Raw genomic sequence first — 26475 nt, 5'->3', positions numbered from 1 at the left:
CAAAAGTCTTACAAAACGTATCTTTTTAGCAAATCCTACACATAACATACGTCTCACATCATAACCTCGTGCTCCAGAACATCTGATCACATGCACATTATCAACTTGTGCTGTTAATATCATGAACAGCAGCTACGCTAATTCCTCTCCACTGCTTCTCTTTCTCTCCCCATCCCGAGGCTTCCTGAGGTTTGGCCAGCTCCAGTCACCTCCCACCTCGTGAAGATTATGGACTTTAAAGAAGTAGATGCCGAACTCGCAAACATCCGAACCATCTAGAGACGTACCAGTGTCAATTGGATCCCACTACATGTGTGGAGTTTTGACATTGGACCTCCTGGAGTGTTTAAAGACTCTGGCATAGAGAAGCTGTTGCTGGATCTGTGATGATCACAGATGTTGCTCCTAGTTTTATACCAAAGACTGTAGAAAAAACATTCACTTATAATCTTATACTCCAGTACTCATGTTAGTTCTCTCTCTCCAGTGTTCTGTATTGTTGAAAGATTTATGATCAAACTCTTGATGTCCCCCAAATGAGGATGGGTTCCCTTTTGAGTCTGGTTCCTCTCAAGGTTTCTTCCTCATAACATCTAAGGGAGTTTTTCCTTGCCACAGTCGCCACGGCTGCTCATCAGGGATAAACACACACCATTCACCTTCACTGTTGATTTCTGTAAAGCTGCTTTGAGACAATGTCTGTTGTGAAAAGCGCTATACAAATAAACTTGACTTGACTTGAAAAGACCACACCCACTAAACACAAACGCATGAATATTAACAACAGTTGAACTGCTGGTACAATGCAGTGTTCTTGGAAATCACCTGACTTTCAGTAAACAGAAAGTGAAACTATACTGATAACAGTTTATAAAAAAATAAAAAATAAAAAAAATGAATAAAAGAAAATTCAATATTCTGCAAAGAATTGCAAAAGCAAGGCTTTGGAGATTTGTTATCATTCACCAAAAGCAAATATTACAAGTATTTTTTTCTATGATGTTGAAGATGGTATGATGCTGGCATATGCAGACAGCTGAGAAGGTTCAGCTCCAAAATGCTATAAGAGGCAATTTGAAAGAGGCACCAAAATTTTACCTGAAAAAACAACAAACTGATTATAAATGATTTGCTAGATATAATAATATCTACTTTCAGGTGTGCATACTTTTATCAAGTTTTATTTGCAGTATTTTTACAGTATTAAAATGATTTTCAGTTTCCTTTTGACTTTCTGAGACTGGCTGCAGGGGCGGTGCTTAGTGTGGAGGAAGACAAACAACTCAGTGGAGTCTTACCACACTCTAGACAAGCATAAACCATCAGATAGTCCAAAAGAAATAACATTTAGGCAAAGAAAACATTTAACTTCACCTGGTAAGTACAAACCCTCATTCTTCTATGTCAGACACTTAAATTTTAATATTTTTTTTTCTGTTATTGATTTCATGAAAAGGGGGCAGAAAACTTTTATATATAGAACGTAACAGGCAGGAGTGATGAGGCACAGTGACAGTTTAACACTCACTCTCTTTCTTCTGTATTTAATTAAATATATGTCTGTGAGGTATTTCCAGATCTGAGAGGAAGCGGTAAAATCTGAGGGAGGGAAAGAAAAAATGAGTTAAGTGCTATCAGCATAGCAGTGGTAAGAAAATGACTTCACCAATGGAGTGGGTATAGACAGAGAAAAGGATTTAATACATCAGACTGGGGTGACTGTTCAACTTCCAACAGGAAAATAACCCTAAGCACTCAGCAAAGATAACAAAGAAATGGCTACAGGACAACTCCGTGAATGTTCTTGAGTGGCCCAGAACCCAGACCTTAACCTGATTGAACATCTCTGGAGAGATCTGAAAATGGCTGTGCACTGACGCTTTCTATCCAACCTGATGGAGCTTGAGAGGTTCTGCATAGAAGAAGAAAAAAAACTGCCCAAAAAATAGGTGTGCTAAGCTTGTAGTATTATACTCAAAAAAGACTTGAGGCTGTTATTGGTGCCAGAGGAGCTTTAACAAAGTGTTGCTGCCTTATAAGGCGAATGAGTTCACCCTACGTCAGAGCTCGCCTCAGGCTGGGTCCGAGTTTGCCTCGTAGTTTGGGTCCATTGTCAATTTTGTGACCATTTTAAGAATAAATTTGCATGTGAATGAGGTCCTAATTTTTTATTACTAAAACTGTAAATATTATATCGCACACACACACACACACACACACACACACACACACACACACACACACACACTTTCAAAATGAACCATGTTCAGAATATTAGAATACAGAGCTTTAGTCCATTCTGTTCACTCTTTACCAATTTAACATGAAATAACCATCTCCAGGTGGATCTGAACAGAAGAAGGGGACATGGCAGGAATATTCAACTTTATTCGTGACCTTTTGGGTGACACTCGACGTTCCTGTGGTAATTCAACTACAGTTATTGTACACTTATTTTTATTTAATTCCTGAGTTTTTAATATTCAAACTTTTGCATTGTTGTTCAAACTTTTAAATTTTTGACTTTTTGGATCCTCAGACTCAGACGACAGTCCTCCAGCTTCTAAAGGTGAGTTAGCTGTAGAGTCTGTAGAGTTTGGATCTGCCAGGAATGTGCATTGCTTCCTTTGTTACTTGGGGGATTGCTTCAGTATAAATGCTCTTGAGTAGGGTCACTGCCACAACATATTGCAGGTTAAAGGCCAAATCAAGCCGCTAGCTTTTACATTTCCTCCTTTGCTTTATTTTCTCCCTGATTACTTTTTAATTCTAGACAATGTTTAATAGACACTTTTGACTATGATTACAGGAGTCAGAAGATCAAGCTTCCATTAAGGTTTATTCAAATAAAGAATATATATATTACAGCAAAAACATGTATCCATAATATTTGGCTGGTACAACAGGATATGGTTTAGAACATATTTGAAACTGCTCTGCCATATATGTTACGCCATTAGAATCCGAGATAATAAGGCCAATCTAGACAAAAAAGAAAACAAATATGAAAGGAATGAAACAAAGGACAGAAAGAGGGGACCACTGGGGTCTAAGCTTATCACTACCGATACATAATTTCAACTTTTACAATAAACGTGTGGTTAATGTAGATCATTTGCCAAGCTGCTAAAACCAGTTGATATTGTAGCAAACACTTACTGCTATTCTAGCATTTTATTTAGAAATCTGATAAACCTGTAGAAAACAAATTTGTGTAAATTAATAGAATATGGGTTTTATTTGGAATTTTCACAGTAGTGATTTAAAGACAAAGTGCTGCCTGGCAGTGTACAAGAAGATTGTGTTTGCTTTCTTATAGATTTTATATACCTAGATATACTCCTATATTTTATTTTTTTAAGTCAAAGACATAAATGCAGACATTTTTATATATTAAAAATAACAGTGCAAAACCATGTTTAAATAAATGTCACAAAGTACAGCTAATATTTACTGCATATGAGCAGTGCTTAAAATGTTGTGATTACACAGAAATATACAAGTTAAGTAAATAGCAATAATACTGTATATTATTTATTTTTCAGAATTTGATCAACCATGGAGGACAATGCCTTGGGGGTAAGCGCTTAGGTTTTGTTGAAGAAAAGGGAATTGAGAATAATAGGTTTATAGTTGTTTTTTTCTAATTTATTTATTAAATAATGAAATAAATAAGTAACTTAATTAAGATGGTTTATACAGATAAAATGTTAGTATTTGGCAAAGATCCCAGGATCCAAGTTCTCGTGAATAATTAGCTTGTTCTTTTTTATTTATTTATTTGTTTGTTTGTTTTAAAAGTAGCAGCGTTTTGTTACACAACCTTTGGAGGCAATCACTGCAGCTATTCTATATCTTTCAGTGAGACTCTGTCTACAGGGAGTCTGTGCCACTGTTCATGAGCAAAATACTTCAGGTGTATCAGAATTGAAGAGTGTCTTCCCCAGACCCCATGTTTCAACTCTTTCCATATCTGCTGAATTGGATTTAGATCAGGGCTCATAGAAGACCATTTCAGAATAAGCCTGTGTGTTCCTCTTAGGTATTTATGTGTGCTTCTGTCTGTATGTTTTGGAATATCATGTTGAGAAACTCATTAGCTGCCTTTGTCAGACACAGCAAAGCAGTTACAACCTCCAACAATAACAAATCAGGAAGCAATGCCATAGAACAAGGGGTGACATCTTTTCTATAAAGGGCCAGTGTAGACCATAAGCATCTTCCTGCCTTGGTCCAGTCCCATCTGTTGTAGATAGACAGCGGGTCAGGGAGGGGGGCTACTTATCTTATTGTACCAGCCTGTCCTGATTGGTGCTGTTGGTCTGTCCTGATTGGGGGTGTTCCCAAACCAGGTGTCTTAGAGGGTGTTTGAATTCTCAGTCATCCAAGGTGGAACAGATTTTGATAATCCTCCTTTACCAGGGTGTTTATGTAACAGTCATCAGAAACTGTCCATGCCCCCTACTTGGTTCACCACTGATCTCAAATGGGTGGCTGTTCCTTTCTTTTACCAAGCTACCATCCACTAGCCTTCAACCAACCAACTGGAATACAATAGCAACCACCTGTCAAACATCTTGCAACTAAATAGTATATCAGTGCCAAGCAAACGCATTGAACTACAACACCCTAGGAGCATTTCTGATATTGTTTACAGGGCTCTGCCAAGTCAACATTAAAGTCTGTTCATGAACATTTGCCAGCTTTTCATTATCTTTGTACGGGATACAGTTAGTACAATCAAAGCAGTCCTGAAAACTGCTTTCGGAATGGTCTTGAACGCCTGTTGGGAGGGTCTGTATGCTGGGATCAGCATGACAGAGATGTGGTCTGGGTAGCCGAGATGGAGTGAGGCTTCACCAGGTATGTACCCATACACAGAGCACCTCCCTGGCATTAGCGTAAGATGGAATGTATACTGCAAGTATGATAATGGTGGTGAATTCCCAGAATAAATAAAAGGGTCTACATCTCAACCCTGGACTTCACCAGCGGTGAGCAGTAGGTGTAGACGAGGGCAGAGTTCTTACACCATTTTGTGTTGATGTAAACACACAGTCCGAAGCTGTGAGTCTTACCGCACAGTGCTGCATTTCTGTCTGCACGAAACGCGGATAGCCCGTCCAGCTGAATGCCAGCTTCTGAAACTCTGTTGCTCAGCCACGTCTTTGTAAAAAAGATGCAGCTGCGTCTGAACTCATGCCGTGTAGCTTGCTGGTGTCTGATGTAGTACAAATTATTGTCCAGGGAGCAATCAATTGCTATCACGATGGATGGTAGAGCAGGCCAGTTAGGGTTAGCCTTTAGCCTAGCATTAGCCCCCATTCACTTTCCATGCTTCTGCTTACACGTGCACCTGGACTTGCAAGGCCTTCCCTTTAAATGTTTTCTGGATGGAAGCATTTGTTGCTCTAAAATGGGGAAAAACATTGTATTATTTTTTTCTTTATATTTAACACAGTACCCCAATGTTTTTAGAATTAGTGTTGTAGAGATGACAATTTAATGAAAGAATCTCTAAATACAAATAATCTGGAGGTACCTCTGAAAGATCTCCAGACTGTGGCAGCAGTGTAGTAGAAAGTAGAAATGATATCCTAGTGCACAAGGAAATGAAAGGAGTCTGATTAGTATGGATGAATACAGTAGATTATCAAGTTTTGGGCAAATACTGTATTACCAGTGGCAGGAACGGACTGCAGTCCAACCGAATTAGTTACATACAGTTTATATACACCTACCCATACACTCCATTATTTAGTACTACACATATTTCATGCTAATAGAATACAGATTTTTTTTTCTTTCATACATAGACTGGTTGTATTTGATTTTAAAATACTTTGTCTGGGTGATCAGATGCAAACTTCATTCTGCTGTTTAATTCATTTTTAGAATAGGGACTGCTATAGATTTATCTACATGCCTGCTTACTGGCTGTATTTACACTGCAAAAACCTGCCTGCATGTTTACAATTTTGTTTTACATTAATTATGTGTATTTATTTATTTATTTAGACAACAAGATGAACTTAAACAGAAACTGAGGAACTTAAGGATCAACCACCCAAATGTTCAGTTTGTGAGGATTCTGCTTGTTGGCGACGTTGGAGCAGGAAAATCCAGCTTCATAAACTCGGTCAATAATGCTTTCCAAAACCGAATTACAAGTCAGGCTCTTACTGATGGAGTTGGTGGAACAAGTTTCACAAAAAATGTAAATATTGTACTAATTACTTTAAAATAAATCTTCTTCTTCTTCTTCTTTCGGCTGCTCCCATTAGGGGTCACCACAGCGGATCATCCGTCTCCATACCACCCTGTCCTCTACATCTGCCTCTTTCACACCAACTACCTGCATGTCTTTCCTCACCACATCCATGAACCTCCTCCTTGGCCTTCCTCTTTTCCTCCTACTTGGTGGCTCCATCTTCAGCATTTTTCTACCAATATAATTCATGTCCCTTCTCTGCACATGTCCAAACCATCTCAATCTCGCCTCCCTCACCTTGTCACCAAAACATCCTACATGTGCTGTCCCTCTAATAAACTCATTTCTAATCTTGTTCATCCTCGTCACTCCCAACGAAAACCTTAACATCTTCAGCTCTGCTACCTCCAGCTCCACCTCCTGTCTTTTACTCAATGCCACTGTCTCTAATCCATACAACATCGCAGGTCTCACCACAGTCCTATAAACTTTCCCTTTCATTCTTGCAGATACCCTACTATCACAAATCACTCCAGTCACTCTTCTCCACCCACTCCACCCTGCCTGCACTCTTTTCTTTACTTCTCTAACACACTCTCCATTACTTTGCACTGTTGACCCCAGATACCTGAACTCCTCCACCTTCTCCACCTCTTCTCCCTGCAACCGCATCACTCCACTGCCCTCCCTCTCATTCACACACATGTACTCTGTCTTACTCCTACTGACTTTCATTCCCCTTCTCTCAAGCGCATATCTCCACCTCTCCAGGCTCTTCTCAACCTGCTCTCTACTCTCACCACAAATCACAATATCATCTGCAAACATCATAGTCCAGGGAGACTCCTGTCTGACCTCGTCCGTCAACCTGTCCATCACCACTGCAAACAGGAAAGGGCTCAGGGCCGATCCTTGATGCAGTCCAACCTTCACCCTGAACCAGTCTGTCGTACCTACTGCACACTTCACTGCCGTCACACTGTCCTCATACATGTCCTGCACCACCCTCACATACTTCTCTGACACACCTGACTTCCTCATACATTACCACAACTCCTCTCTCGGCACCCTGTCGTACGCTTTCTCTAAATCCACAAATACACAATGCAGCTCCTTCTGTCCTTCTCTATACTTCTCCATCAACATCCTCAAAGCAAATAAGGCATCTGTGGTGCTCTTCCTCGCCATGAAACCATACTGTTGCTCACAGATGGTCACCTCTTCTCTCAGCCTGACTTCCACTACTCTTTCCCATAACTTCATGGTGTGACTGATCAACTTAATTCCCCTGTAGTTACTGCAGGTCTGCACATCTCCCTTATGCTTAAAGATCGGTACCAGCACACTCCTTCTCCATTCCTCAGGCATTTTCTCCCCTTCCAGAATCCTGTTAAACAATCTGGTTAAAAACTCCACTGCCATCTCTCCTAAATATCTCCACGCTTCTACCGGTATGTCATCTGGTCCAACCGACTTTCCATTCTTCATCCACTTAATCGCTGCTCTCACTTCCTCCTAACTAATCCTATCTACATCCTGCTTCACCAACTCCACATCCTCCAACCTTCTCTCTCTCTGATTTTACTCATTCATCAGCTGCTCAAAATACTTCCTCCATCTTCTCAACACACTCTCCTCATTTGTCAACACATTTCCCTCTCCATCCTTTATTGCTCTAACTTGCAGTACATCCTTCCCAGCTCGGTCCCTCTGCCTGGCCAATCGGTATAAATCCTTTTCTCCTTCCTTAGTGTCCAACCTCTTATACAGCTCCTCATATGCCTTTTCCTTGGCTTTCGCCACATCCCTTTTTACCCGCTGCCGCATCTCCTTGTACTCCTGCCTACTTTTCTCATCACTCTGTCGATCCCACTTCTGTTTTGCCAACCTCTTTCCCCTAATGCTCTCCTGCACTTCCTCATTCCACCACCACTTCTCCTTGTCTTGCTTTCTATTTCCAGATGTCACACCAAGTACTTTTCTAGCTGCCTCCCTCATCACTCCTGCAGTAGTTGCCCAGTCATCCGGCACCTCTTCACCACCACCAAGCCCCTGTCTGACCTCTTCCCTGAACCTCACACTACACTCTTCCTCCTTCAGTTTCCACCATCTTATTCTTCTTTCAATCCTTACTTTCCTCCTCTTCTTCTTCGCCTCCAAAACCATCCTACAGACCACCATCCGATGCTGTCTAGCTACACTGTCCCCCGCCAACACCTTACAGTCTCCAATCTCCTTCAGGTTGCATCTCCTACACAGAACATAATCCACCTGTGTGCACCTTCCTCCACTCTTATACGTCACCCTATGATCCTCCTTCTTCTTAAAATACGTGTTCACCACTGCCATTTCCATCCTTTTAGCAAAATCTACCACCATCTGCCCTTCCACATTCCTCTCCTTAAAACCATACCTACCCATCACCTCCTCATCACCTCTGTTCCCTTCACCTACATGCCCATTAAAGTCTGCCCCAATCACCAATCGTTCTTTCCTAGGTACACCATCTACCACTTCATCTAATTCACTCCAGAATCTTTCCTTCTCCTCCATCTCACAGCCAACTTGTGGAGCATAGGCACTGATGACATTTATCATCATCCCTTCAACCTCCACCTTCACGATCATCACCCTATCAGAAACTCTCTTCACCTCCACTACACTCTTACTGTACTCTTCCTTCAGAATCACCCCTACACCATTTCTCTTTCCATCCACACCATGAAACAGTTTAAACCCACCTCCAATGTTTCTGGCCTTACTCCCTTTCCACTTGGTCTCCTGAACACACAGCATATCTACCTTTCTCCTCTCCATCATATCAGCTACCTCTCTCCCTTTACCAGTCATAGTACCAACATTTAAAGTACCAACCCGAACCTCTACTCTCCTACACTGCTCCTTTTCCTGCCGACTCTGTAGGCGTCTTCCTCCTCTCCTTCTCCTCCTTCGGCCAACAGTAGCCCAATTTTCACTGGTACCCTGTCGGCTAATGATACCTGTGGCGGTCGTTGTTAACCCGGGCCTCGACCGATCCGGTATGAAATTCTCATTTGTGATCCGCATGTTCGATTTGGCACATGTTTTTACGCTGGATGCCCTTCCTAACGCAACCCTCCCTATTTACCCGGGCTTGGGACCGGCACTAAGAGTGCACTGGCTTGTGCCCCCCTAATGGCTGGGTTAATTACTTTAAAATAAATAAATAAAAATATATAAAAAAAATAAATTTAAACTTTATTATATATTTTTTCAAATTCTGAAATTGTTAATTCATAGTTTACACATTTAAACTTGCAGTTGTCTTTTGTCTGTGACACTAAACTCGGGGTGGCCAAATGTGAAGTATATATTTAGCATTAAACATTTACATATACAATAATTATTCTAAACGTTAAAAGGAAATGTATAGTAAAAAGCTTAAATAAACATTGTAAAAATGTTTAGAATTTCTAAAAGGATTTGGGACATGTTAATTATACAATTACATTTAAATCATATAAACACTTTGGTTTATATTGAACCTTTTCAATATATACACTATATATATATATATATATATATATATATATATATATATATATATATATATATATATATATATATATACAGTGGGTACGGAAAGTATTCAGACCCCCTTCAATTTTTCACTCTTTGTTATATTGCAGCCATTTGCTAAAATCAATTAAGTTCATTCTTCTTCCTCATGAATGTACACACAGCTCCCCATACTGACAGAAAAACACAGAATTGTTGACATTGTTGCAGATTTATTAAAAAAGAAAAACTGAAATATCACATGGTCCTAAGTATTCAGACCCTTTGCTCAGTATTTAGTAGAAGCCCCCTTTTGATCTAATACAGCCAGGACTCTTTTTGGGAAAGATGCAACAAGTCTTTCACACCTGGATTTGGGGATCCTCTGCCATTCCTCCTTGCAGATCCTCTCCAGTTCTGTCAGGTTGGATGGTAAACGTTGGTGGACAGCCATTCTTAGGTCTCCCCAGAGATGCTCAATTGGGTTTAAGTCAGGGTTTTTGGCTGGGCCATTCAAGAACAGTCACGGAGTTGTTGTGAAGCCACTCCTTCGTTATTTTAGCTGTGTGCTTAGGGTCATTGTCTTGTTGGAAGGTAAACCTTCGGCCCAGTCTGAGGTCCAGAGCACTCTGGAGAAGGTTTTTGTCCAGGATATCCCTGTACTTGGCCGCATTCATCTTTCCCTCGATTGCAACCAGTCGTCCTGTCCCTGCAGCTGAAAAACACCCCCACAGCATGATGCTGCCACCACCATGCTTTACTGTTGGGACTGTATTGGACAGGTGATGAGCAGTGCCTGGTTTTCTCCACACATACCATTTAGAATTAAGGCCAAAAAGTTCTATTTTGGTCTCATCAGACCAGAGAATCTTATTTCTCACCATCTTGGAGTCCTTCAGGTGTTTTTTAGCAAACTCCATGCGGGCTTTCATGTGTCTTACACTGAGGAGAGGCTTCCGTCGGGCCACTCTGCCATAAAGCCCCAACTGGTGGAGGGCTGCAGTGATGGTTGACTTTCAACAACTTTCTCCCATCTCCTGACTGCATCTCTGGAGCTCAGCCACAGTGATCTTTCGGTTCTTCTTTACCTCTCTCACCAAGGCTCTTCTCCCCCGATAGCTCAGTTTGGCCGGACGGCCAGCTCTAAGAAGGGTTCTGGTCGTCCCAAACGTCTTCCATTTGAGGATTATGGAGGCCACTGTGCTTTTAGGAACCTTAAGTGCAGCAGAAATATTTTTGTAACCTTGGCCAGATCTGTCCCTTGCCACAATTCTGTCTCTGAGCTCTTCAGGCAGTTCCTTTGACCTCATGATTCTCATTTGCTCTGACATGCATTGTGATCTGGAAGGTCTTATATAGACAGGTGTGTGGCTTTCCTAATCAAGTCCAATCAGTATAATCAAACACAGCTGGACTCAAATGAAGGTGTAGAACCATCTCAAGGATGATCAGAAAAAATGGAAAGCACCTGAGTTAAATATATGAGTGTCACAGTAAAGGGTCTGAATACTTAGGACCATGTAATATTTCAGTTTTTCTTTTTTAATAAATCTGCAACAATGTCAACAGTTCTGTGTTTTTCTGTCAGTATGGGGAGCTGTGTGTACATTCATGAGGAAGAAGAATGAACTTAAATTATTTTAGCAAATGGCTGCAATATAACAAAGAGTGAAAAATTGAAGGGGGTCTGAATACTTTCCGTACCCACTGATTGCTATATATATATATATATACACACACACACACACACACACACACACACACACACACACACACACACACACACACATATACAGTGGAACCCGGTTATCTCGCCCTCTGTTACCTCGACAACCCTATTAAGTCGACGTTTTTGAAGTGGTTTTGATGCGGTTTGGGAAGCAAAGAGCAGCCGGTGAGAGAGTGCCGGTGGGAAGACACGTACCGGGATACACATGAGCGATAACAACGATCGCCTTGAACCAACATATACCAACAATAAAGGAGGGTGAGAGTGTGGAAGTTTAAATAGGAGCTGGTGATGATGATAAACGAGCACCATATGTGCGCGATTGAAGCCGGGAGCTTCAGAGAAAGCGGGCGAGAAAGCACCTGACACAAGGGGGCGCCGAAGGGGGCATGGCAGGTGGATTCCTGACAGATAAACATGTACTGTATGTATTTTTATAGCATGCCTTCATCAAACAAATCGCGGCAACGCTGTTGTGTAAAAAAACCTTCAAAAACACGTGCATGCACATTCTCATTTATTAACACACATCATGTACATAAAGAAATTTCAAGCACGTTAATATACTGCCGCCATTTTGATTTTCGTTTATCTCGATCATCGGTTACCTCGATGCTTTTTGGCGACCCCCTAGGACATCGACATAACCGGGTTCCACTGTATATAAAATTTTTTATTTTTTTTATTACTTTATATAAAACAAGTTGCTAAATAAAACAACAAAATTTAGCTGTATAGAAACATTAAATTGAAAACAGAAGCTAAATTAAATGTTACATATTATACTTTATAATTATTTATCAAAAAGTATTCACCACTAGACAATAGCTCCTGAATTGATCTGCTGTGTCTCAGATATGTCTCTATGAACTTTGCATATGTACCATTTTCCCCTCCACTCTTTTCTTCTGAATGAGAAAGATTATTGCAGGAGAACAAATTTAGGCCTGTCTGAAATCCAGCAAAACAAAACAAAAATTTCCACTTGGTGAATACTTTCTAGAACATATATTTAATACCTTTGAATTTGTCTTACAGTATACAACCTTTTACATTGAAGGAAATGATGGTTCCACTCTGCCTTTTGTTTTTAATGATGTCATGGGATTTGAAGAAGGTGAAGCTGGTGCACATTCAAAGGACATCATCAAATCCTTAAGTGGCTTTCTTCAAGAAGGATACAATGTGAGAAAAATTATTATTGATTATACCTTGCATTTTTAACCACTGTTCACATATTAGGTGATTTATGGGTTGTTGTTTTTTTTTTTCCTCTATGGCATGCATTTAGTTTGAGCATGCCTCTGCTATAAATAACCCTGGCTACAGAAGTAACCCAAGTCTTCAGGATCAAACCTCCTGCCTGGTCAATGTTATGGGAGCATCTACTGTATCGCTGATGTCACAGGACATCATTAATAAAATGAGAAAAATACGTGAGGCGGCTACAAAACTGAGTAAGAAAAATATCAACTATAATTTTGTCTTAAATATAGAAAATATCAGTGTGGTAAGATTTCCGCTCTGAGATTTAGTTTGATTTTGTTTACTCAAGTTATGTTTATGCTTCTTCTGAGCAAGTCTAAAACCTATTAAGCATGTTCAAACAAACATCTACTTTTTACTACTGCAAAAGGTAAAGTGAGCGTAACCCCAACAAAACAGGAGCTGCCACCCATCTCCCAAATAAATAAATATTTTAATAACATTTATTTATTTATTTGTGGGGGAGATGGGTGGCAGCTCCTGTGAAAATGTAGGTGCTCGCCTGATAGTCTGCGGCATCAAGTCAATCACCACAGTGGAGTTTCATGGCAAAACTAAAATTTCTTTCATTCAAAAATATTCTTCAATAGAAGATTCAAGAGCAGCGGTCCTCAACCTTCTTTGCGCCACGGACCGGATTATGTCAGACAATAATTTCACCGACTGGTTTAATGTCAGACAATACTTTCACGAACCGGCTTTTAAGGTGTGGCGGATTAAAACAATAAAATAAAATGATACGACAGGCATTAATAACTGGTATTTTCTAAATATAATAATAAACGTGAACTCACTGTGTTGTTTCTTTTGTTCATTTTGCTCACTTGGTGGTTTCAATTTAGCGGTAATGTATTATGTGTTAGCGGACGGAGCCCCTTTAAGAAGGTAGTGGATGGAGGTAAGACATGTGAACAAGGCAACTTGACATGCATCAAGAGTGACACTAACCCCAGATGTGTTGGAGAGAATCCTGTAAATATCCAAAGCAAAACATCGTTCAGAATCAGATAATAAATAAATGGAAATAATGTAAGTTATGTATTCTTTCAGTGCGGCCTGGTACCAATTGACCCACGGACCGGGGCCAGTCCACGGCCCGGGGGTTGGGTCCCACTGTTCCAGAGAATCTATTCTCTATTCTTTAATGACAGTTTCTGCATGCATTAATTTCAGACTCAAACATTTGTTTAGAAATGCACTCAAAATAAACATGTTTGTATTTTGCAGTAGGCCCGACATCTAAATATATATTGGTGCAGTCGTTATATAATCTTAACTGAATATAGCAGTCAGTGCAAACTAAAATACTGCCAATAAGGTTTCCATAGAAAGTTGTTTATGTTGCATTGATTGCAAATGTTTTATCATTTAGACATACCACAAGTAATCATTATGACAAAACCGGATGCAGCATGCTCACTGGTTCATGGCGATTTAAAGAAAATCTATACCAGCAAGAAAATCAAGGAAAAGGTAACTGTCTGGTTATGTACAGTGCTTTGTAAAAGGTTTTGGCATGTGTGAAAATGTTATAAAGTAAGAATGCTTTAAAAAATAGAATGTTAATTTTGATAAACAAATCTGTATTTGGTGTGACCACCCTGTGCCTGCAAAAAAGCAATTCTTTTAGGTACACAGTTTTTAAAGGAGTTTGGCAGGTAGTTTGTTTGGCCTTCTTCTGTAAATCACATGCAGCAGTGAGTAAAACAATTATGGAAAGCCTTCACTGGCCTTTAGCATCAGTTGCTATATATGTTTGTATTTTTCCAGATGGAAGTGTGTAGGAATCTGGTTGGTGTCCCAATGAATCACATTTTCCCAGTCAAAAACTACCATGAGGAGATGGACACAAATGATGACATGGACGCTCTGATACTCAAGGCACTTGATCAAATTGTGAACATCGCCTGTGACACAGTGAAAAAAAGACCCTCTTACCATGTTGACGAATCCGAGGTAAGGATTTAGATCTCAAAGCCTCAGGGACATTAATATAACACTGTGTGGCTTATGAAGTACAAATATATTTGTGTGTGTGTGTGTGTATATAGATACACACAGTACACAGTATACAGTATTATCACGGTAAAAACAAACCAACTTCAGCGTTTTCTTCCTACAAACAATTTTAATTATTTTAAATAAAAAAAAAGTACTTCCATCATTTTTTTTTATTTGTTTTTAAATATATTCAATAGCAAAATAAAACAACTCTAAAATATCAACAAACACTTACAATCAATTCCTGGTATCTCTTCTGGTCTTCCATAGCTAGTGAAGTTCTAGGTCATTCTTAAACTACGTTGAAACAAGCTACATGTCAAATGGAAATAAGAGTTAAAAACTAGTTTTATTTGGTGTTTAACACGGAAAAGAGCAGTAAAAACAGCAGTTAATCTTTATTTCCCTGAACTGCACTGGATGGTTGTCGTGAAGATGAGGAACATGTTACACGTGTTCCCGTGTATGGCTGACACTTTCCATCCACATGTCTAACATGTCTTCTTCCACTAGCAGTCAGTAGCAGTAAATTTTACATTTGGATCTATAATTATTCACGATATCTTTAAGTGTCAGCGATAACAATATCGTGCATATTCATTACCACATATTCATTCATTACCATAACCTTGTGAGGTGTTAAAACCTCTCTACTTATAATAACAGTGTGAAGTGTGGAACATAAAAATAAGAATGAAAGCTGTAGGAATTTATTTTTGGAATATGTTTTTGTTTGTATCATCAGGAGTGTTCATCTCGATTCAGTGGATTAAATATAACGGAAAAGTTCAAACCTGCAGATGAACCTTCTCCAGTTCCAGGTAAGTTTAGTGAGCAATAAGACTTTTTAGCCTTATGTCTTTTAGATGATGTTTAATATTTTAATTTTATGCTTGTATGGAAGTTAGTTTGGGGCAGGAATGTGTTAGGGATAAATATTTATCAATGAACAAATGTGCTATACAACTACAACTGAATTGAACTGAATGTCTACTTCACAAGTAAGTGATGTGACTTGACTAAAACCATGGAGCACATTTAGCATTTTCAGATGTAACATCTATGATGGCTTTATTTCATATATTTTTATAAATGAAAATCTATAATCGGTGTAACCTTTTGTTTGTTTTTTTAGAATTTGAAAAGCCGTGGAGGAAAATGCTTTGGGAGTATGTTGCATTTACATCCATATTAGAAAAGTCGACATCCAGTTGATCAATTAAACCAACATTTAACTATGTGGGTTTGCTGTTTTTTTTTTTTTTTTTTTTTTTTTTTTTATTCAGCCTCAAAAATTGTCATGTCTAAACTGAACAGTTATGCATGAATTTAATTTTTACATTAGTCTTTTTCTTTGGTAACATTTTTTGTGACTTTGTGTTTGTGATTAGGAAGAAAGACAGTTTAGAAGAGAAACTGAGGAACTTTCAGCTCAGCTCTCCTGGTGTTAAGTTTGTCAGGATTCTGATCATTGGTGAAATCGGAGCCGGAAAGTCCAGCTTTATAAATTCTGTTAATAGTGTATTCCAAAATCGAATCACCTGTGAGGCTCTGGCTGATTCAACATCTGGAACCAGTTTCACAAAAACTGTAAGTCCCTTAACCTTATACACTGGTTTCAAACAAATGTACTACAGTTTCATTTAAACAAAGATCGTTTTCACAATTACAGACAAAGGATGATTTAAGCTCAGTAGTGATCCAGATAAGCAATCTTTAGTTCTCTTAAAAATGGTGCTCTAGGGCTCATTTTAAATGAACACTGGAGCAGTCCAATGTCATGCTGTTTAATAAAATGTTTCTATTTTGCTTGAAAACAGTAACAGTAAAGTTCAGAAATGAATGGATATAAAAGCAAACTCTGGGGACTCTGGTCTCTGCCGTAATGCAGCTCTGTAGTCCAGTGTAGTTTGGAGGAGGACACAACAGTACAACCAGGTCCAAACACACACAGTGACGAGGTGCTGAAGTACAATTGTTTTGACTGCGAATTAACTAAAACTTTGGTTTAAACTAAATCAAACATCAAATTATTAAATGTAAAATGTAAATATTTTAATCCAATTCATCGCTAACGTTGCTAGGTGTAACCAGATAGAGGAGCATCTTTGTCATTATTTGTGAAATAAAAAAGGACAGGCAATAGTTTATTAATATAAAAGGCAAACAATCCAAATCAGCAGGCGTGAATATAATGGAACTGTCTACCCCCGAGCTAGAATGAGCAGGAAATAAATGTCATTATATATACTATTACAATACAAATCATATATAATTTGTGTCTTTGTGTTGCAGTATATAACCTACTATATCAAGGGGAAGGGCGGCTCCTATTTGCCTTTTGTCTTCAATGATATCATGGGACTTGAACCTGCAGCTGGTCATGGTGCCCAAGTGGGAGACATTGCTAAAGCTTTAATGGGTAGCCTAAAAGAAGGACACAATGTGAGAACAGTCTATATTTACAATATAAAACGTGATTACTTTTAGCATGGTTTGCTATACAATGTTAATATACATTGCCTGTTAAAACATTGTCCAAATAGTCAATATCAGAGTACAACTGCAGTTCTGTAGAAACCTGCCAAATGCGATTTTTGTCACTAATATTTATTTTTTCCACTAATTTTCAGTTTAATCCTGTAACTCCCGTGTCAAAGGACGACGTAAACTACAGAGACAACCCTAACATTTCTGATCAAACTTTCTGCTTAGTCTACGTCATGGCAGCAGACAAAGTGTCACTCATGAAGGATGAAGTTATTCAAAAGATGAAACTGATCCGTGAGAAAGCTTCAAAGTACAGTAAGTATTTTCTATAGAAGCAGCCCTGAAATAAATTCAAATCGTAAGTTTGTAGTTTCTAAAGTAACAACTCACAAAGAAACTTCTATTTAACATTCATGGAAGGAGTCACCAGTGTGTGCACTTTGTAACAGTCAGAAGTAAAACTTACAGCTCTCTGACCCTTAGAAAAGAAAAAGTTAATACTTTCTGGTTTCTCTGTAACATGAAAAGCTGGACTGTTTGTATTAATAACACCAGGGAAGAGTATATAAAAAAGAGGACTGCAATGAGATCTGCTTATAGCTGCTACAGCATTAATGATAATCTTACCTTATGGATCTTTCAGAATGAAGTTTAATTGTAATCATTGATTAATTCAATTAACATAATTGGACACAAGAGCAAGACACTGCAGGAAGTACAGTTTTAACATCCAGCACTTGATACTTTTCCAATAATAGCATTTTTCTAAATAATTTACTCGTTTCATATCTTATAATAATTTTAACTTGTTCTTACTACTGTACAGATTTGCCTCAAGTGATCATCATGACAAAGGTGGATGATGCCTGTCCACTGGTTCAAGATGACTTAAGAAAAGTCTACACCAGCAAGAAGATCAAGGAAAAAGTAAATGGGATGAAATAGTTATGGTCGAAATAAACAAATTCAAAATGAATAGAATTATTTTTTTTTTGTTATCAAATCAACACACCACATTTTAGAATATTACCTTTAACATGCCATCATTAAAAAAAAGAAACTCCTGTACATCATAAAGGCTTTGAGAAATCAAATAGACTCCAGTTTGGCTTTTTGCAGCACTGCATCATATCTTTAGGAGATTTTGAAAAAGTTCAAAGAACTTCTGATATTTATTTATTGTGACAAACCCCTGAAACTATTTAATTTAATTGTAACATATTTACATTTTTTTTATATAATTTTTATTAAGTTGCTGCTGTGAACAGAAAAAAGCTTGTCAGAATGTTCCACATCCGAATAAGAAGTTCTTTTCAGTTTACAAATGCATTTTGCTTTTAATCATTTGTGAATGAACCTGTTTTGCCAAAAGCTCTGTTTTGTTCTAGTGTTTGGAGCATAGTGGTAAACTTTTTTTTACATATACATGCGCACACACAAATATAAAAATACATAATGCTTTTTGTTTGTTTTTTTAACAGATGAAAGAGTGTAGTAATCGGCTGGGTGTTCCAATGAATAACATTTTCCCTGTGAAGAACTATCATGAGGAGGTGGACACAGATGATGATCTGGATGTTCTGATCCTGAAAGCACTTGATCAGATTGTGAATATTGCTGATGATGCTCTTGTCAAAAAATTGTCAGAACAAAACACTCCTGAACAATGTGAGTGAAGGCTGATTTTAACTGATTTTAACAGGAACATTTACAAGCTTAGCACTATTAAAGCTATTATATACAGTATATATATAACTATACTAAGTTTGTGCTATTAAAGTAAAACATTATGCTTAAATCAGAACTAGTTTGAGTTTCTGATTGCTGATGGTCACTTAGTTATGCCTACTGCACACTGAACATGTGTAACTTTTTGCCATTAAATGAATAAATGTCAGTCAAAATCAGATTGTGAGTCCTACTTATTTTTACCAGTACACAAAGCATGTTTTGTGATATAATAATAGGTACACAAATATCTTTAATATTTCTTTACAGATATTACTTGGCTCCCATAGATATAACGTAGGAAACCTGAAGCATTTAAAAATTACAATTCATTTTTATGAACTACTAATAAGATTTACTCATTGAGTACTATATGCCTAGAGAAGTAGAAGTAGGCCATGGGAAATAATCTTAGAAAAGAATACTTTCAGAATGGGAAAAACTAGGTTTATTGCCTAGCCCAGTGAGCTACCAACCTGGCACAAACAAATCAAGAAGAAAACAAATTTAGAAATATTTCATAATAAAGTCACAAGACTCCAAGGTACTAAGAAACTTTCTTCAAATCTTCTTTTTAATCATTAATTTTTTGTAACGGGTGGCAAATTCATTGATAACATCAGCACAATGTTAGATTTGTGGGGGAGGTGGAAGCTTAGTGGTTAAGGTATTGGACTTCGGATCCGAAGGTCAAGCAATCAAATCCCAGTCACACCAATGTGCCACACTCCTGGGCCCATAAGCAAGGCCCTTAACCCCACTGATGCCCCGCTGTATTGATATAAATCACTTTGGACAAGGACGTCTGCCAAATGCCATAAACATAAATGTCAGATACATAGTTATTTAAAAAAAAAAAATCTGTACAAATATAAGAGTGGGCACAGTGTACAGCTGTTGTGAAGAAGGCTTAAGGGTACCCAAAAAAGTCCAGCAAGCACCAGGACCATCTCCTAAAGTTGATTCAGCTGCAGGATCAGGGCACCACCAGTGCAGACCTTGCTCAGGAATGGCAGCAGGCAGGTGTGAGTCCATCTGCATGCACAGTGAGGCGATCATGTGTGGGGTTGCTACTTAGCCAAGGAAGTGGGTTCACTCAAGAGCATAACCATGAGTAAAGAATGGTAAAAATAAACCTTATTCCCATTAAAAACATCAAGAAGCAGGTGGACAAACAAAAACCAACAATTCCTTTAAACTCCAAGCACTGATTATGCAAGCACAGGCTGCTATCAGTCAGGATATAACCCAGAAGATGACCCACAGCATGTCAGGGTGAACTGCAGAGGCAAACATGCACACTTTTGCATAAACTTAATGTAATTGTCAATAAAAGCCTTTGACAGTTATGAAATGCTTGTAAATGATACTACGGTATACCACATTAACGTCAAACAAAACAATCTAACAACAATGAAGCATCATTGTAATAATTATTACTATTTTGCATGCATGTCCGCTAATGACTAGGGATGGGTATCATTTACATTTTATCAATAATGTTACTGATACTTAGATACTGTTAGCGATTTTATTCTATAATTTGGTGCAAAAGACATGAAATGGAAAGTGAAAAGGAAAATGCTGGGTAAAGAAAGCCAATGTGGTGTTAGCTTTATTTTAAATCTACGCATCCAGCTTTGTTTATGGTCTCAACTAGAGCTCAACTGATATGGGTTTTTCTTTGGCCAATGCCGATGCAGATATTTAGAAATTAGCTTCAGTTTGTCTCATTTTGTCTTTTATGCTCAGGTTTATTGTCTTATGCATGTGCCTACTTATATGTTTTCTAGAACATTTCTCTGAATACAGGTGCATTATCTGACACACTGAAGGACACCTTTTGCAGCTCCTGTATGTAAATATATCTGAAAGGTTGGAAACAAATTGGAGGTAGCGCATGTTAAATTAATATTAATCTTAATTTACTAATCATATTCTTTTAAAAATAATTTGAACTTAAATTCATTTTATTTTCCGATATATTTACTTTCACTTTCCATTTACAGGAAATGGTCCATATTCCAAGAAAAACTGCCAATAGGTGGTACTGCAGATGTCTGGGGTGGGAGGATGATAGTGCTGCAGGATGAGACTGCACTACTGCAGGGGGAGGAAGAGAAGAAAGAGGAGGAGACTACTAGAATGCATACAATAAAACTGCATACTGAAAGTGTCACTAACAGTGGAGCTGCTCAGCCATATACAATAAGTACATTGTTTACTATTTTTTAATAACAGAATAACTTTAATAAATACTGTATTCCTGATTTCTTTTTTCAATTTTTAATAGATATTTTACGGTAAAGTTGATTTCTTACTCTTGTATTTGGTCTGTCAATGAAACCTTATTTTGCACTTTTTATTTTTCTATAAAGCAAAAAAATCAGAGTAACATAAATTTAAGACAATCGCAAATAATTTAGTTTATCTTTGGCTCCTTAAGAAAAATAACTGCCATGAATGCTGCAGCTGGATACAACATTGTACATCATGACATTGCACTGACAGTAAATGTAGATACAGTTTCAGTTCAATAACCCACAACTGGAAATATGTAAAATATGTAGTATTAAATTACTAAAATGTTGTAAAAAACCAAAACCTTTTTGTTTATGTTCTCTGGTCTGCAGATAGTCTTGCACAGTTCAGGGAATGTTGTGTTTGTTTCTTATGTTGAACTCCTATTATTGCTTATATTTGAGTTTAAGAAAGAACCAGGGTTAGTGGGGAGCCAGACGTTCTCCACCCTGCTGTCTCTTTGAGCTCCTTTTATATGCTCCGCTCTGCTCCAGGAGGGTGAGGAGCGACTGCTCTCCTCATCAGACACCAGCCATTTCTGATTCAGTCGCCCCTCCCCGGCCATGTGCCCCAGGGCTTTCCTAAACACGTGTAGTGAAGCTGTCCTTTCAGCAACCATCTGACAGCCGTGTTCGGAGCACCTGCCATTTTTGAGTGTTTTACAATAAACAGGAAGATAACCCAAATCAAGGCAGAATCGTTACCATAATCCATAATCCAGGTATACCATAACTGTTGTATTTCACTGCATGTTGATCCCAATCCACAGTGCCAGCCTTCACATTACCTTGGGTTATCCAGATACCACTGACGAGCTATGCGGAAGAACTCCAGTCCAATATACTCTCATAACAAACCCACAACTGCCTAAAAAACACGCAGTTGAAACACGCCAATATACTGAGCTGCAGATCATAAAAACATCCACTGTGGGAAACAGAGTCCCGCACAGGCATGAAGATTATCCTGTGCTTAGCCACCGCATCCATAGTGTGCATTTATCCCTGATGAGCAACTGTGGCAAGGAAAAACTCCCTTAGATGTTATGAGGAAGAAACCTTGAGAGGAACCAGACTCAAAAGGGAAACCCATCCTCATTTGGGTGACATCAAGAGTTTAATCATAAATCTTTCAACAATACAGAACACTGGAGAGTGAGAACTAACATAAGCATGGGAGAATAAGATTATAAGTAAATGGTTTTTCTACAGTCTTTGGTATAAAAGTAGGAGCTACTGAGCTCAACATTTGTGATCATCACAGATCCAGCGTCAGCTTCTCCATGCCAGAGCCTTTAAACACTCCAGGAGGTCCAATGTCAAAACTCCACACATGTAGTAGGATCCATTTGGTGCTGGTCAATGAACGTAGTATCGCTTTGAGTGTCGAGCAGTGCATAGACGAGTTATATTTCGGACAGCGGTCTCACAGATTCGGTGCAATGGTCAAGTACAACCACACTTATGGACATTGATGCAAGACCGTGAGTATTAATCTACTATAGTACGACAATACAACGAGCAACGGATGAACGGCTTCTCGGACTGAACATTCAATACTCACCGGCTCAGCAACGAGAGCAACAGGATAAACTGTGATTATATTTGCGCCCATGCCTGCAGGCATCCACATGGACTTTGTCTAATTAAGGACATAGGTTTTTGTTTTTTGGATTTTGCATTTATCCACTTAGTTAACAGAATTTATTGAGGATTTAACATTCGCATTTCCCTCATTTGAATTTATTATTGTTAATAACTTGTTCATTGTGGTATTTACACTGACATTTACAATAATTCTACTGTCTATATGTACATGCATATGTGTCAGCTGCTTAAATTGATGTTCTGATATTTTATGTTTATACAGTTCAGTATATATTCAGTGCTTTTCCATATCTGTTAAGGGGGTCTTCTTCCGCCATTAATTCTAAGGGATAATGTCACAGTCAGGAAATGAGATAGAGGTGGAGGAGCAGATCGCTGGTTACCAGCATGAAGATTTACAAGGTGAAACCCACATAATGGTAGACCAATCAGAGCGACCGTGTCTGAAGGAAACAAATGAAGTTAAACAACAATGTCCAACTGATCTCCAAGGCAAATTTAATAAGGATGATAATGCTCTTGAAGGTTCAAGATGCTCTGAACGCACACGCCATCCTACAGAGAAGATGCTCGCGCATCAATATGAAGAGGCCAAGAGAAAAGAGAAAAGGCTGTTTGCCATGTGGAACAGTGGAAGCTCCACGCAAGGAAGGCAAGAGATCAGCTGAAGACTTATATTTCAGAGAGTCAGCTCTGGCCTCTCATTGACGAGTTTAAGATAAGTAAAGAAGACGTGATGAACATTTATTATGAAATTCGAAATCTCACCTCACCCTCCACCGACATAAGAAGAAGAGTTGATACGTGTGAAGCTGAACACAGAAATCATCAACATTGCATACAGCAGAGCTATAAATGAGGAAAGCGGGTTTGACGAGCCGCAGGAAAGACACCGCCTTCACGAACTGCTCCGCCACGACTATGCAAAGTCTGTCTATGGATCCGCAGCTTCTTGGATAAGTCACAGCCAGTCCGATCACTACTCCATAACGTCATCCATGATAGTAAAAACGCGTGGACGAAACAGCTGAACTAGCGGTAAAGGAAGCAAATTATCAGATGCTGCTGGAAGAAGAAAAGCAAAAGGAATCTATAAGAACAACATCGCAAGGCACTAGAGGCACAAAGGCGTAAGTTGGAGCGATTACAGGCAGCGAAAGAGATAGGGCCTCAAGCCAAGTTGAAGATCTACGAAAGGGAGACGGATCACAAGGATGCTATTTATCTCAAGAAGGAAAAAGGAACATGTTAGCAAAGAATACACCTGTAACTACAGTGCCCCTCTCTCAAGTTGCAACGCCCCATCATACAGACATTCCCTCTCTCACTCAGTTCTTTCAAGACAACATAGCCTTAAATAGGCTTCCTGTTCCTAAACCATTTGTCTTTAACGGCGATCCCATGCAATTTATTGAATGGAAGGCAGCATTCACTCCACTCATAGACCAAAGGGCAATCACGCCAGCCGAAAAACTATACTACCCAAAAAAGAACGTTGGTGGCCCAGCACGGCAGGCTTTGGATAGCAACTTTTACCGAAATGACAATGAAGCATACCAACACGCATGGGACAAACTAAATCGTCGCTTTGGCGAGCCATTCGCCATTCAGAGAGCATTTAAAGAGAAGCTCACCAACTGGCCGAGAATCCCATCAAAGGATGCTGAAGGACTGAGACGCTTCTCAGACTTTCTGAATGCTTGTCAAGATGCCATGCCTCATGTCAAGGGTCTCGACATATTAAACGACTGGGAAGAAAATCGGAAGCTCATTCACAAACTACCAGACTGGGCACCTTTACGCTGGAACCGACAAGTCACGCAAAACCTAAATGAAAATTAAGAATTCCCAAGTTTCAAAGAGTTTGCTAGATTCAAGTCAGATGAAGCCGAGATTGCTTGTAATCCCATTACGTCCTTTCATGCCCTTCATTTGTCAGATTCTATCACTGAGAAGAGAAACCTCAGAGATGTGAAGAAAACCAAAAGCTAGTATGTTTACCACTCAAATAGTCACTAAAAATGAAAAACACAAGTCAGAACAGGGGAAAGTTAAGGTTTCATGTATCCTTTGTCAAGAAAATAGACACCAACTACATGCATGCTACAAGTTCACTGAGATGGTGTTAGTTGAGCGACGCAACTATATAAAGGAGAAGAAACTCTGTTATGGATGCCTGAAGCCCGGCCACAGCGTGAGAGACTGCCGTCATCGTCTTTTCTGTGACCACTGTAAAGAAAAGCATCCTACAGCCCTGCATGATGACAACTATAAAAGAGAAAGGACTACATCAGAACCAGAAACAAATCAAAGCGCTGCTGCAAGGTCATTTACTGTAGCAGGTGAAGGCTCATCAAACACATCTATGGTGATGCCAGTCTGGGTTTCATCTAAAAAAAAAATGATTCAACCACTGAGAAACTCGTCTATGCACTGGTCGACACTCAAAGCGATACTACGTTCATTGACCAAGAAGTGAGTGATGGTCTTAATGCTGACAAATGTCCAGTGAAACTGAAGTTGACGACTATAAGTGGCAGGGACTACGATAGGGATAGAGCAAAATTGTGTCACAAGACGACATCACATCTCTTAACATACTGGAGAAGGGAATAAGGAAAAATGTGTCTGGACATTATGAAATGCCTCTGCCCTTCAAAACCGTACCCAGGCTGCCTCACAACAAAGGCTCAGCTATTACGCTTCACCTTAAAAGGAAATGACAACGGGATGAAATGTATAGGGAACATTATGTTGAGTTCATGGAGGAAGTCATTGAGAAGGGAGATGCTGAGCAGGTCAATGACGGTGGGAGTGAAGGGGAGAGATGGTACATTCCTCATCATGGTGTGCATCACGCGAAGAAGCCAGATAAACTTCGTGTAGTGTTTGATTGCTCAGCCAGATACAAAGGAACAAGCTTGAATGATCACCTCCTCTCTGGGCCCAACATGTTGAACAACTTAAGTGGAGTTCTCCACTTAAATCTAGCTAAGGAGAATCGTGACATCTACCCTCAAGGCTCGAGATTTGTTATGAGGGACCTTTATGTGGACGATGGGCTCGCAAGTGTCAAAAACGCTGAAGATGCTATTCAGCTTGCCAAGGAAGATATGTATGGCAAGAAAAGGTGAAGACATGTTCAATACCTTGCAGAACAGTTTTGAAGTCGATGGGGAAAGCCAATATAGCTCTTAGACAGCGCTGGCATGCTCCAAGAAGGAATTTACAAGTTGGAGATATTGTAGATATTGATTTGCAGAGGAATGAGTGAAGATTGGGTAGAGTTTCAAAAGCCACTACTGTCAAAGATGGACTTGTACGGAGAGTTAAACTCCAGCTTGGTGACCGTAAGCTTGGAAAGAAAGAGGAGTGTCTTCACGAGTTGTCAGAAGTTGAGCGCCCAATCCAGAAGCTTGTTCTGTTGCTGGAGTCTAATTAAATCTGCTCCTTCCCTCTATAGTGCATAATAGTACATAGTCGTTGCTAAGTTTCCAACTTTGGCATAAGTTGTCTTTGTCCTTATACGGGTTCCGGGAAGGTAATTTTAAGTTGAAATCATTCGTGCTTAATACGTCCCATTATTCACTCATGATTGGTGGGAG

At 39.1% G+C, this 26475-nt stretch overlaps 1 protein-coding gene across 1 annotated transcript; it reads left to right on the top strand.

Moving 5' to 3' along the window:
- Positions 1 to 1249: 1249 nt before the first annotated feature.
- Positions 1250 to 19141, top strand: LOC310715479 (uncharacterized protein). The gene is made up of 16 exons (XM_083521925.1): positions 1250 to 1377; positions 2343 to 2425; positions 2540 to 2569; positions 3546 to 3579; positions 6019 to 6217; positions 12516 to 12662; positions 12769 to 12934; positions 14116 to 14216; positions 14514 to 14699; positions 15490 to 15565; positions 15880 to 15913; positions 16136 to 16334; positions 17040 to 17189; positions 17378 to 17549; positions 18061 to 18161; positions 18716 to 19141. The coding sequence occupies exons 2-16, from the start codon at positions 2368 to 2370 to the stop codon at positions 18908 to 18910; spliced, it is 1848 nt and encodes a 615-aa protein (XP_083378051.1). The 5' UTR covers positions 1250 to 1377; positions 2343 to 2367; the 3' UTR covers positions 18911 to 19141.
- The last annotated feature ends 7334 nt before the right edge of the window (positions 19142 to 26475 follow it).

Source organism: Silurus aristotelis (genome assembly GCF_946808225.1).
Source record: "Silurus aristotelis genome assembly, chromosome: 20".
NCBI lineage: Eukaryota > Metazoa > Chordata > Actinopteri > Siluriformes > Siluridae > Silurus > Silurus aristotelis.
The sequence above is the reverse complement of the archived record's forward strand: the minus strand, read 5'-3'. Positions and strand labels throughout refer to the sequence as shown.